At 39.3% G+C, this 14,631-nt stretch overlaps 1 protein-coding gene across 2 annotated transcripts in view; it reads left to right on the top strand.

The window, feature by feature from the left end:
* The window catches only part of LOC129418809 (F-BAR and double SH3 domains protein 2), a 91,722-nt gene that overhangs the window by 59,802 nt on the left and 17,289 nt on the right, over nucleotides 1–14,631 (top strand). Inside the window, exons 9-14 of one of the 2 annotated variants that reach the window (XM_073853850.1) lie at nucleotides 1,835–1,959; nucleotides 2,373–2,466; nucleotides 4,655–4,729; nucleotides 8,507–8,623; nucleotides 9,230–9,334; nucleotides 12,303–12,464. In XM_073853850.1, coding sequence (XP_073709951.1) covers nucleotides 1,835–1,959; nucleotides 2,373–2,466; nucleotides 4,655–4,729; nucleotides 8,507–8,623; nucleotides 9,230–9,334; nucleotides 12,303–12,464 — 678 coding nt within the window. The remainder of the gene's footprint in view (nucleotides 1–1,834; nucleotides 1,960–2,372; nucleotides 2,467–4,654; nucleotides 4,730–8,506; nucleotides 8,624–9,229; nucleotides 9,335–12,302; nucleotides 12,465–14,631) is intronic. The other variant, XM_073853851.1, reaches the window with a different exon arrangement.

The following is a 14,631-nucleotide window of genomic DNA, read 5'->3' as shown; positions in this document are numbered from 1 at the left end:
GCTTGTGTGTGTGTCTGTGATGTGTTTGTTTGTGTGTGTGTGTGTGTATGTGTGTTTCTTTATAATGTGTTTGTGTGACTGTGTCCTGTTTGTATGTGTGTCTGTGTCGTGTTTGTTTGCACGTCTCTTGTGTTTTATGTGTATGTTTCCTTGTCATATTTGTGTCTGTGTCATGTTTGTGTGTCTTTGTCATTTATCTGTATGTGTATTTGTTGTATTTGTATGTCATGCTTGTGTGTGTGCATCTGTGACGTGTTTGTTTGTGTGTGTTTCCTTGTCATTTGTTTGTGTGTCTGTGTCGTGTTTGTTTGTGCGTGTCTTGTGTTTTTATGTGTGTGTTTCTTTGTCATGTTTGTGTCTGTGTCGTGTTTTTGTGTCTGTATTTGTTGTTTTTGTGTGTCATGCTTGTGTGTGTGTGTGTGTGTGTGTGTGTGTGTGTCTGTGTCGTGTTTGTTTGTGCGTGTCTTGTGTTTTTATGTGTGTCTGTGTCGGGTTTGTTTGCACGTGTGTTGTGTTTTTGTGTGTGTTTCCTTGTTTTGTGTTTCTGTGCCGTGTTTGTGTGTGCGTCTTTGAGGCGTTTGCTTGTGCGTGTGTTTGTCTTTTTGTGTGTCACTGGTGTGTTTATGTGCATCTGTGTTGTGTTTGTGTCTTTGTTGTGTGTCTGTTTGTGTGTGTGTGTCATGTTTTTGTGTGTCTCTTAAATGTGTTTGCTTGTGTGTGTCTTTGATGTGTTTGCTTGTGCATGTGTTTGTCTTTTTGTGTGTCACTCACTGGTGTGTTTATGTGCATCTGTGTTGTATTTTTGTCTTTGTCGTGCGTGCGTGCGTGTGTTTGTGTGTGTGTGTTGTGTTTGTGTACGCATTCTGGGGTTCATTAATTCTCTGCATGAGGCATTAGGGTGTAAAGTGAAGTATTTATGTTTGTTCAGCTGATGGTGTTGTTGACTTATATGTGTGTATATGTGTGTGTGTGTGTGTGTGTGTGTGTGAAAGAACACAAAGTTTTCTTGTCCGTCCGTCCGGGAGTTCTTATTGGGCCACGTGAGTTGTACTTTTTCACATTTGGGAATGTTTTTAAAGTGCGTGTGTGTTTGTGTGAATGCACGGTCATGACAAAACCAGGAAGTTTAAGAACTCTCGCACCTTTGAAAGCCGGAGAAACAAATCATTCCACAGTGTGCCGCTCCGAAATGAACCCTGCACCCCCTTTCCTCTCGGTTCACAAACACACATAACACACAGACGCTAAAGAACTTCAGTCTGGTGGGTGGAGGCTTTCAGGATCCTATCAAGAGGAAGCATGCATGTAATGAGTCACAGTCTTTCTCTGTGTGTATGTGTGTTTCCTGAGAGCACCTGCCGTAACCCAGCGGTCCACACACAACAATCCTGCTCGATCCAGACTGACTCGTGTCTCTGTGTGTGTGTGTGTGCTGTCGGGACACTGTGGCATTTCCAGTCCTCCCACTGTAAACAGTCTTACAAATCACAACTACATTCTTTCCCAGTACTGCTGAACATGGAGGCAGAGCAAGCGAGCGAGAGAGAGAGAGCAGGATTTGAACTTTTGTTTTTGTATGTTGTGGTTCAGGAATCTGAACTGGCTGATCCTTCTCAGCAGCTGCTGATGTTTGAACAATCTGCCCAGAAAACAGCGTCTGTTCGCTGCAGGTCCCATCACGACCGAACCTTCTCCTGATTTCTCTCTCTCCTCTCTATAAACCTGGCAATTTCCCATAATGCATCTGTCTGCCGTTTGTTCTTTGGCTCTCACACCACACAAGCACTTCTCATCTATTCAGTACAAATAACATCTATGATCTCTTTGTCTTCAGGGTCTAGAAGGAAATGTGTATGACCACGTGAAGGATTATCTCATATCCTTTTGCCGTACCGAACTGGAAGCATTTCAAGCCATCCACAACACCTTCCAGTTCCTCCTGGAAAAGTCCAGCCGAGTGAGTCACACTTTCTCTCTCTCACACTCATTCCCAGAAATAGATTCCTTCTGCCAGTTCCTCATTATCAGATTCCTTATGAATAAAAATCCCTTTACACACACATATTTACTGAGCCCCTAAGCGGACATGGAGCAAAATTAATTAAAGTTTTTAGTTTTGCGTGCGCACGGCAAAGTATAGAGTGCGCACGGGGGAAAGTATAGAGTGCGCACGGGGGAAAGTATAGAGTGCGCACGGGGGAAAGTATAGAGTGCGCACGGGAAAGTATAGAGTGCGCACGCGAAACTAAACTTTAGATTTCTTTACTCCAATGTCACCTTGGGGGCTCGGTACGTATTCATATACCCAATGATGCTTGATTTTACATACCACTAATGTTAGATGTGTGTGTTTTTTTTCTGTCCAGCCGAGTAATGCAGGATTTCAACCAACAGTTGTTCCTGCAGGAGAACCCGGTGTTTATTAAATCACAAGACTTTCAGTTCCAGCCCAGCGACAGTGACACGGTGAGCTTCACAAGTACTGCATGTTTATCCCAGACAAGCTCATCCGAGTTTCTGACTGCATGTGTATGAGACAAGTTCAGCAGCAGGTCTTCATTTCCTCAGCACGTTGAAAAATACCAAATATATTTTGCAGTCACGTAATAACTTCAAAATGTGGATATCAAAGCGTGCATCTTTTCAGGGTTTACAGGTTGACCTTGTGCTTTTCCTGGTTTTATTGAAACATAGTTATTTGCTTTTGTTTCATTTTGTTATATATTTAGTTTCCTTAATATGTCTTGCATGTATGCCTGTACGCCTCGTTTGAAGGTTTAAGGTGTTGAAACGTTTCAGATTTTATTCATTGTTAACACCGTCAGCGACACGTACGTCACCACTGTGCCAAAAAAACACGAATTTCATCGTCACCTATTTTTAGCTCGACGCATCTGAGAGACTCTGGGAACAGAATTTCTTGTTCCTGTGATGATTAAAAACATCCTGCTTTCTCTAAACGCTCTTACAGTCTGTCGACTGCTTTGCCTTCAATCACAACAGATTTTGTGAACATTCATGATTTAATGCTTAATCAATGCGATAATATTTTGTGCTTTTTTATTAAAAGCTGGTATGTGGAGTCAGTTAAATGTGACCCTGTCTGTAAAATCCTGTGTAAAGGGGATCGCACCCCAGCCGTGCAGCTCAGCGCCGTGTCGAGTCGCGTCTAGGACAACTCGGAGGTATCGTAAACCGGAAGTGCACATTAAATAGCGCAAGCTTCGTCAGATAGCATCTACTACAAAATGCAAAATATACATTAGCAGCCAATGTAAATCGCTAATGATTTGGGACAAATATGATGTTATTTAATGTTAAACTATGTGAGTGGCGCTGTGTGGCGTGACAGGGATTTGAACCACTTTCTTGAGTCAGGGGCAACCTGGCGGCGCCGGTGTGCGTATACTCATAGAAAACAATGTGTTCAATTTTTTTAGAACGGCGCTGAGCTGCGCGGCCGGTGTGCGACCCCCTTTAAAGTCTCATAATCTAATGATGAGATTAGGAGCATCAAAGTTTGATTTGAAGCTTTGTCAATACTAACTCTTTCCCTGCCAATGACGAGTTTTTACGGCAATCCATATTTCCACTATTATCCACTAGGTGGCGATCTTACACAACTTATAAAACACTGACGCATCCACTGATCCAAAAAAGCAGCTTTTTTAAAGCAGAGGGTCTGTCCTTTTATTTGATATATTGTATGTTTATATATTTAAAGAAAACATTTTCTGAAAGCATTAAACTTTTGTAAAAATGCTGCCGCTGGCTGGCAACTTTTTAAAAAAATGCTGGCGGGGAAATAGTTAAAGTATCAAGGTTTTATTTTCACGTAATGATCTTTACATTACGCGAGATGATTTTATGTAGAAAACAGTAAATCACAGAAAAAATGACTTGAGCATTGTTTTCATAGGCCGGGTCACATTAAGCCCAATTTATAGTCGTGCGTAAGATCTACACCGTAGGGTTATCCGTAGCCTGACGTGCACCTTGCAAAATTTTTAACAGCGCGTCACTTCTACGCAGACCGCAAGCGCTGTGATTGGTCCACTAGAACACTTCCCGTAAGGTAAAAACTGGGTCATAGGTATTTCCATTTGTGACAGTGAAAGTTAAGGAATGATTTAACTCAAACTGCAACAAAAGTCGCTGTTTATTTACTTCCATCATTGCTGGTCATCTCAAATCATACACAACAAGTTGCTGTTTCTTCTTCGTTTGTGGGTTAACTTGCCAAGCTGCTTCTTCATTGACGGTCATGCTGCTACTGTGGTAACACGCGGGGATACTGCCTACCAGCAGTCTGCACGTGTATTTGCACGTCAACGCGGACGACGACGCAAAAGTATTAATGAAAACCGACACGGAACCTACGCCATAGGACCTACACACAACTATAATGAGCCTTTTACACTAAACATTACAACTAACAGTATATATATGTACTGCTGAATGAATCTGAAATCTCTCTTTCTTTTCTAACTTCTTTCTTTAATGAATCAATGTTGTGACCTGTAGTCAAAAACTTTAGTGCTTGTGTTTTCTAACATCTTACTCTAACTGCTTTACTGTTTCTAACTAATTTTCCTGTCTCTTAACACCTCTTGTGTGTGCGTTTGTGTCTCATCTCTGCTCCTCTCCGGCTCAGACTCTCAGCTCCGTCCAGCAGTTGGTGGACATTGAGCCTTCGGCCGTCAGTGTGATGCGAATGACTCTAGCCCAGGTACATGATGTCACTTCGACTTCATCTCCCATTACGCCTCGTGTCGTGCAATATTGTCTTTACTGGTGGTTGCCGAGTTGCTCTATGGTTTTATAGAGGATCTGGTTTAAAGATTACATAACACACACAGTTTCTGCTAATCTCATATTAATCTTGGATACCTATAGAGTAGTATTTCATTCTTTATATGTCCAAAAAGTCTTTCATATTGTCAGATTTATAAAAGACAGAACGGCCTTTCTGTTTTGTTTTTTTTAAGGCCGAAGCATACAATGGGAGAAGATAAAGAGTTACGAGTACAGCACATTATATGCACATATACGCCAAATGCAAACAAAACATTTGATATAAGATTTTTATTTACTTACCTGCCTGTGGTTCCGACTCCTAAATTGGGTTTTTTTAATGTTGGGACCGCTTCATCACTCAATTGTAAATGATTGGCAAATCTAGCGTCCAACTGGACCTTGTTTGTAAAGTGATTGTCTCCAAAATGCAAGTAACAAACATTAACCCGTTCGCAATTACCTTGCTGTCCAGAAAAAAGCGAATTGCATCCACTGTTGTCTTTAGACAGGGTTACATGGATTATAGATATATTGGATTTATGGATAAGTTGTCACGTGCAGTGTTGCTTGTGACTTTTACTCAAAGGAAAATCCTAATGATGAGCGTTCTCACTCTGATTGGTGTGTGGGCGAGCTTTTCCAGGGGAAATGCCCATAAAAGGAATAAGGGGTCCATGATACGTAACAGTTAACCATGTTAGAAAAAAACTGGAGGAGTGAGTGCTTTGGCAACTGCTTTTGTGACACTTTGCCTTTGTTTAGCATGAGGAATACAACCCTTTAACTGTCGGAATGCATGAAATACCGTTAAACCCCCCCTTTAAAGGCTTTCAGATTATACACGCATACCCTGTCCACCAGTTTTTTTCACAATGCACATCTCTATGAGTCTAAAGCAGAGGCACGTGGGATTGATTAGGATGTTCGCATCCAGATGGAGGCTTTGCAGGCTGTCATGTGTTTTCACCAGCATGCTTAAAACATGTACTGCACATCTGCCTAAGGGCACACAGAGAGGGAAAACAAGAAGACTGGAGTACGGCTTAACAGGAGAGTCTTGTGTATGTGTGTTGGCATCGGATTGATGTGGCGGTGTAAGGTGACGACTCTTTTGTTAAAGTGCTTGAATTGAGTTTGCATCGATGTGCAGTCACGGTCAAAATAAATATACACACACATGAGGTTGCATTATCAGCAATACAGAATAGGGTTGTCAAGATATCTCAAGTGCATCTTACAACTTTGTCACGGTTTTATCTGGATGTTGTTTCTTAGAATTTGGTGGTTATGCTGTTGAGAAAATGACACTATTTGAAACACATAGGGGCAGTTTCTCGGACAGGGTCTATTTTAATCCCAGCCTAAAATGCATGTTTGAGCGGCCTTAATTTAAAAACATCTTGCACTGACATACCTTAACATATTTCAGTTGGCATTGTTTTGTCTCAAGATGCACATCAGTATTGTTTTTTTGTAAGGTTTGTTTGTAAAAACTACTAATATAACTAAGACCTAGTCCCGGATTAATCTTAACCCTGTCCGGGACACTGACACTTAAGGTTTTTACAGTTTATGCATATTCATTTCAAATGTAAGTACATAGTAGTTAGTACTAATAGCAGGTATAAATTTAATGATGTATATAAAATTAGGCACAGTACATAAAGCAGTAGTTATGTTACTAGATATTCACACAGACAGGTCCATTAGCATTCACAGCTATAAAATAACGCTGGTATTTTTAAGCTGGTGTACATTCGATCCTTTAGTATGTGTATATAGTGCAAATCTATGTTTCTTATTAAATATAGCAGGGGGTTTCAAACCATATATATATATTGACGAGTACCTGCCCAAAGCGCTACCAGACCAGATATTTAGAAATTTTGCGAGCCCTGTATGTGTATATATATATATATATATATATATATATATATATATATATATATATATATATATATATATATATATATATATATATATATTGTTTTTCGAATCTGATTGGCTAAGAGGCGTGCAATATTCTACTGATAACGGCACAGTAACCGCTTCACCTTTCGTATCATTCTGCCACCTAGTGAATGGAGGTCCTCTAAACATGCTCATCTCTGAATGGAAAAACTGCAGACACACACAACCGCGCTGTTTTGAATCACTCTCCGTGTGTCTCGAGCTATATCTCTTATTACAACGCGAAAACCCCGTGGAACTGCAGGTAAGCACCGCAGCTTTTAAATGTGGGCATTGATCATTTATTTAATCGCGACGTGACTATTAAAACATGTTATGAGATATCGCCACTGGTATATTTATAAGCAGCATGCAAAAACATCTCTCTGACACTTATAAAAAACAGTTTTATATAGTACTAACAAGAACGAAGTCTAATAATAACCGAGTGCTCGTATCGCGTTAAGAGTAAATGGTAAACCAATAGTAACAGTAATAGTAAGTATAGTTTTATTAACTTTTACCTCGCGCCAAAACAATAACAACACAAAAGACACTAAATATGAATAAGAAAACAAGTAATAGTTTTATCATGACACCAAATACTGGTGATTTGATCTAATTTTTGATCATCAGGCCAACATGAGAGCCAAGGAATCCCTGTCGGAGATGTAGCCCAGAGAGGGCGGTTGTCAGCGGGGCGAGTGAACACTGACGTCCGCTCATGCTTTGGTTCTCATACGTACCGAATCTCACTAAGCAAACGTTCAAACAGGCGCTATCTTTACTAATCGACTGTACATTTAAATACAATACATATATATTCTCGACTAAACTAATCTTATAACTACACTTTGTGACCAAGAAATTGTAATATTTAAAAACGGCGAATCCGTCCATTGAGTTAATATGAGATTCCAAGCAGCCGAAAGTGTTTCCTGTCATTCTGGCCGCCCTCAAATCCGTGGCGGAAGAAGTAGTTCTCAAACAAAGAGGCTTTTAAAATTACTCCGTTGTTGTTTTCTAGTTTTTGTTTTTCAAACGTGTGCCGTCGAACTGTTGTATAAAAGCAATATCGCTCAAGTAGGAGTGTGATATAGCTCTATATCATCACGGCTGTGATTAGGCCAGAGGCATGAGGCCGTAGGCTATCGCTTTTGCGAGCCCTGATATATCATATAGTGCTGGGCAAAGATTAATCGCGATTAATCGCATACAAATTTATATATACATAGTAATTACACACAGCACACACTCGTATATTATGCCAAAAAGGACTTTAATTTTGTATGCGATTAATCGCGATTAATCTTTGCCCAGCAATACAATTTATTTATTTTTATGTATAGCGATTAGCGAATATAATTGGCTACATTTAGAGTAATGCTGCATGTAAAAATCTGCACTCTTAAAAATGTTGTGTTGTTTTATGTTGAGTCAAATATGGACGCTGGGTTTAAAATGAACCTGTGCTGGGTTGTTTTAACTCAAATACTCGGTTGTTTCGTCTTTAAAGAATTGTGAGGCGTTGTTTCTTGCGCATCTTTAACTGTTAATCCAAACGTGTTCCTTCATTTGTATTGGAGTTGATTAATGAATCCCCTGTGATTCAGAAAGGGGGAGAAGCTCTTTTCCTCGACGTGTTGTGGATTTTTAATTGTAAATGTAATGAGTTCAGACTCACCGGTCTGATCTTAGACCTGTGAAATCCAGGTAGGTGTGTGTTGCCGTGGTAACCGGTCCTCTGCGTGCGTTTCAGAGTCGGCAGCTGGAGTCGGAGACAGGCACCACCGAAGAACACAGTCTTAACAAAGAGGCGAGGAAATGGGCAACACGGCTGGCCCGCGAACACAAAAACATCATCCATTGCAAACGGGTGAGTGGCATGATGTTACATGTACACACATTCAGACATCACAACAACCACAGCTCGGAAATAACATTCATTACAAATCTGTGAGAAAAATACACGTGCTCTTAAATATCACTTTGTGTTCACTGAAGAGTTGCGCTGTCTCATAAACATCCATTACACATAAACACACAAATGACAAAAGTCTGTGAGAAGCAGGCCACACGCAAATACACTATAATATTCATTACAAGGGATTAAAGCAATAACTATTGTTTCATAGTCAAATAAATCTTACATCACATGTCCAGATTACTGTTTACTTCAGGTTGCATAAAGAAAATGAAATGTTGTATTTTGACATTGTGTCATGTTTTGTCAAAAAAGGCTTCATTTTCTTGATGCAAAATTAAATTTCATGTTGTTGTGATTTGAGGGTAAGAGATAACCAGCACAGGTGTAGTTATTCAGAAATGTAAATCGGTAGGAAGAAATCTTGTGCGTGTTTGTGTCTTGTTTATTTGTCAGATCCGCAGCAGGAGCTCCGGTGCAGTGGTGTTTTTGTAGATTAGTTGCTGGGTGAGTTAATTGAATTAAGCTGATTAACAGTCATTTGTTTTTTAATGACAGACTCTAGAGGAGTGCGAGACGCTCGGGACTCCAACCACAGAACAGAGCCGGAATGAGCTGGAATTCCGAATAGAGGAAGCCAAAGAGAACATCCGGAAAGCAGAGGTGAGTGTTTGTTTGTGTCCGTCTGGTTGTTTGGGTTCATTTTGTTCTTGGTCTTATCGTACACAAGTCATCGATATCAGATTTATCTTGCATTTTCATAATCTTCATCAAAATGCAATATGATCTACTTGCTACTCTGTGAATGTTCGTTTCCCTTCAGAAAAATGTATTTTATGGAAGTAAAAATCCCTGCAAAAAAATTATTTTGTGTAATGCGTACTGTATTTGAGTATTTTTTATCTGTCTTTGTAAAAGAACATTGCATAAAACAAAGACGGAAGCCCAGAAACATTTATTCAGAATAGGGCTGTCACAATGATTAAATAATCGTCTCATCACGATTGTTTGACCTAATTGCGATGATTTCAGATCACCGCAATGATTGCACATCTCTTTAAAAAACACAAGGGGGAGCTGTAGCGCCTGTATAAACAAGAGATTATCAGATGGTGGTCTTTAATTGCAATGTGATAATGCCATTACAGACATGTGGTCCAGTACCAATATGACCTTAGTAGCATTGGCTGTTATTTATTGCCTGTTCTGGTATAGTCTGTTCAACCTGATCTCACGAAAATCTGTGTTATAGTCATGGAAAATTTGATCACTTTATCCGTGTCCATGTCACGGATTTCAGCTTTTTTCCATGTCACTCCCACGGATTTCTCGTGTCATTTTATGTATTGTTTTCTCATTGTTTTTCCTATTTTCTTACCATTGTCGCTTGGGTTTGGGGTTAGAATCACTTTCTGTTACATTTTTAGACATCCAAACCCCAACTCCATGTGAGAATAGTTTTAAAAGCGGAAGAAAACGATGTAGAAACCTAAACATAAAAGTACATCCAAACCCCAAATCTAACCCCAAGCGATCAATATATCGCAGTAAATCCAACGTGGCATTTGCAGTCAAAACTTAAAATGTAAATTCCAAGAGAATGCATTTTATTATCAACTTGTGTGCACATTTTTTAAGAAGAAACCACGTTGGGCATGTGACATTTCTCTGTTATGCATGTGACGATTCTGAAATTTGCACTTACTTAAAAGGGTTATTTCACCCAAAAATAAAAAGTCTGTCGTCATTTACTCCCTTTCATGTTGTTACAAACCTGTATACATTTCTTTGTTCTGATAAACACAAAGGAAGATATTTTGAGCAATGTTTGTAAGCAAACTGATCAGATGCACCATTCACTTCCATGGTACTATTTTGTCCTATTATGGAAGTGAATGGGAAATGGTTTGGTTACAAACATTCCTCAAAATATATTTCTTTGTGCTCAAAAAAAGACATGTATTCAGGTTTGTAACTAACAACATAAAATGTAGAAAATGATGACACAATTTTTATTTTTTGGTGAACTTACCCTTTAAATATGGAAAATAATAAAAAAACTGCTTTAAAAACTTTAACAGAGACTTTGCATGAATATTTAAACCACCAAATATTGACATCTGAGATATCAGTACGGTTATGGGTAAAAACTTTATTTTTTCATGCAAAGGTGGACATTTGCATTGAATTGTCCATCTGTAAATGTCCTGTGGTCTTCCAGCAGTCACAGCGCCCTCTTCTGGCCCTGAATATGTTGTAACTTAAAGATGTAGTTCATCCAGAAATTAATATTAATTTCATTAACCTTTATGTTTTTACAAACCTGTTTTAGGGCTGGGCCATGTTGTCTCAAAATTATATCTCTGTAATTTTGGGATGAATGGAAATAAAAGTATTTTGTGGAATAAGTGTTTGCATGCCAAAGCCTGTAAACAAGTTAAAACCTCATGTGAGATGTCACAAAACCTTCAATAAACCAAAAAAGTAAATTTAAGGACAGGTTTTTCCCCCATACAGCTGCACAACATACTCTCTTAATAGTTTACATCTGACCTCAGTGTACAAAGAAAAACATCTTGTGAAGTCTGTGGACAAACTGAAATACAGGTGCTCACCATGAGCATACCCATAAAAGTGGGCATGGTTTTATGAAAGAAAAAATCCCACCTGGTGCAGGTTTGAAATCACATGATGCTGGATAAATGACAGGATTTTCCTTTTCAAGTAAACCTAATTTATGACGATCCTCTGGGCGCAGTAACAAATTTATGATGTATGACTAAAAACTGTACTTCATAACTGAGAATCTAACATTGCAGATCCACATGGCAATCATATGCATTATAAAGCACTGTCTTTGTTTTTGTCTTGGATCTCCTGCAGACAGATTGTTTAAGCTCAGACCATTAAATATTTAATATCCCCATTAAGAGCTAATGGAGCATTAACAACAAACAGAATAAGAAATCGCACGTGAAGTTCAGTTGGAAAATATTGCATTTTATTTGGCAGCAAACTTTGTAGCGCATTTTCCCAACGGATATTAGAAATATAATTGGTCTGTAATTATTTCCCTCCCTTTAGATTTGCAGAAAAATTGTTTTTATTTAGCAATGAAAACTGTTTGTGTTGTCTGTGACATTAGAAACTGAGTCTTCAGATGCGTCATTGCGAATAATGAGAAGTGTTAATGGTGTATGGACATCTGTATTCTCCTCTGAGATCAACCTGATGGTTTAATAATGAGTGGACCATTACACAATCATCCTCCCACAATTAAAAGAAATGAATAAAAATGAAGACTTTTTTTAATGCAAGATGTTTGTAGTTTAGAGAGCAGTTTTAAAAACATTTATCCTAATTTTTGCAGTTTCATTAGTACAAAAAACAGTACATGAATTGCTCCATTGCGACATGAAAAAATCATTTATTTACGGCCGGCTCATTTCAATGTCTCAGATTTTTGTAGAACTGATTAAATAATGGCATTTTTTGTTGTTCAATTACGTGTAATGTATCACTGCCTTTAAAAAGATATGACATCATATTTCTTTCTTTGTGATGTGAAGCAGTAATTTCAGGATTGTCATCATCTTTGTGTTTTGTTGACATCTCTTTTAATCTGTTTCAGACTGTAAAGCTGAAGGCCGAAGCTCGTCTGGATCTTCTGCGGCAGGTTGGTGTTTCTGTGGACACGTGGTTAAAGAGCGCCATGAATCAGGTGATGGAGGAGCTGGAGAACGAGCGCTGGGCGTCACTGCCCACCCTTACCACCCATGACCTCTCTCTTTCAGTGAGTATCTCATTACTACCATACTGTAAAGACACTTGTGTGACTTTTTCGTTAGTTGAACCCCCTTGACCCAAATAATTGTTTTGAAGTACCCCTGAGAAGTTAATACACTCTCAGAAATAAAGGTACAAAAGTTGTACCTTTTGTAACTGGGATGGTACCTAATATGTCACGTTTGGGGTTGGATCTGTCAAAGTATAGTGTGCGTGCATGCTTTTTGGGAAAGTAGGGAAGGGGTACAATCGTGCTCGGGCACGGTTCGATAGGGTTAGCCATAATAAAAGTGCACCCTTAGTGTATGGTACCACTTTAGTGAACTTTTTTTTATTAGTACCTTGGGTACCAACTTATATATACACTCACCTGAAGTATTATTAGGAACACCATACTAATACTGTGTTTGACCCCCCTTTCGCCTTCAAAACTGCCTTAATTCTTCGTGGCATTTTAGAAATGTTGGCCCATATTGATAGGATAGCATCTTGCAGTTGATGGAGATTTGTGGGATGCACATCCAGGACACGAAGCTCCCGTTCCACCACATCCCAAAGATGCTCTTTTGGGTTGAGGTCTGCTGACTGTGGGGGCCATTTTAGTACAGTGAACTCATTGTCATGTTCAAGAAACCAATTTGAAATGATTCGAGCTTTGCAACATGGTGAATTATCCTGCTGGAAGTAGCCATCAGAGGATGGGTACATGGTGGTCATAAAGGGATGGACATGGTCAGAAACAATGCTCAGGTAGGCCGTGGCATTTAAATGATGCCGAATTGGCACTAAGGGTCCTAAAGTGTGCAAAGAAAACATCCCCCACACCATTACATCACCACCACCAGCCTGCACAGTGGTAACAAGGCATGATGGATCCATGTTCTCATTCTGTTTATGCCAAATTCTGATTCTACCATCTAAATGTTTCAACCGAAATCGAGACTCATCAGACCAGGCAACATTTTGTCAGTCTGTCCAATTTTGGTGAGCTTGTGCAAATTGTAGCCTCTTTTTCCTATTTGTAGTGGAGATGAGTGGTACCCGGTGAGTCTTCTGCTGTTGTAGCCCATCCGCCTCAAGGTTGTGCGTGTTGTGGCTTCACAAATGCTTTGCTGCATACCTCGGTTGTAAAGAGTGGTTATTTCAGTCAAAGTTGCTCTTCTATCAGCTTGAATCAGTCGGCCCATTCTCCTCTGACCTCTAGCATCAACAAGGCATTTTCGCCCACAGTACTGCCACATACTGGATGTTTTTCCATTCTTTGTAAACCCTAGAAATGGTTGTGCGTGAAAATCCCAGTAACTGAGCAGACTGTGAAATACTCAGACTGGCCCGTCTGATACCAACAACCATGCCACACTCAAAATTGCATAAATCACCTTTCTTTCCTATTCTGACATTCAGTTTGGAGTTCAGGAGATTGTCAACTGCCATGTGATTGGTTGATTAGATAATTGCATTAATGAGAAATTGAACAGGTGTTCCTAATAATCCTCTAGGTGAGTTTATATCTAATCATGTTTGTTGGATGCAACAAAATCTTTTTACGTTGACCTAATGTAATAAATTTACGTGGAAATTTGCCATGTAATTAAAGTACATTCAACTGATAAGACATGTTTTTTTAACCACCTAGGGTTCGCAAAGTTTGGCTTTAGGCAATCCAAACCCCTCCGACATCCCCAAACCTACTGGACTTATAAACACCTCATACAATAAATACAAAAATACTGACATTTAATGGTGCTGTGGTAAAGAGGGACTATAGGGCAGTACTGGAGCACAAATATACTGCAGTACTAAAATACAGGCGTCGTGTTGCATAAAGGTCAGAGAAATAACTTTCAATGAGGATGAAGTAAATTCACCATAGGTGAGCCCACCTCACAGTAGATTGACCTCTGTATATGTATTAATATTCAACTCACAACATTCTTGCAGCACAGACAGAAAGGGAGACAGAAGGACAAACAAAGAGAATGTGATAGAGGCAGCTGGAAAGAGAGACACTAGAAAGGATTATAAAAGATGTTTTGGGGGATATTTGGGTTATTTTGAACCAATAAAAATGCACTGATGTTAAAAGAAAAAGTTAGTTTACTCATAGCTGTGTATGTAAAGTGTCCAAGTGCAGAAATATTATCAACAGACATTAAGATAACCATGACCGTACA

The sequence above is a fragment of the Misgurnus anguillicaudatus genome, chromosome 15 (genome assembly GCF_027580225.2).
Source record: "Misgurnus anguillicaudatus chromosome 15, ASM2758022v2, whole genome shotgun sequence".
Classification (NCBI taxonomy): domain Eukaryota; kingdom Metazoa; phylum Chordata; class Actinopteri; order Cypriniformes; family Cobitidae; genus Misgurnus; species Misgurnus anguillicaudatus.
Note: the sequence above shows the minus strand (reverse complement) of the source record. Positions and strands in the feature narration are given on the sequence as shown.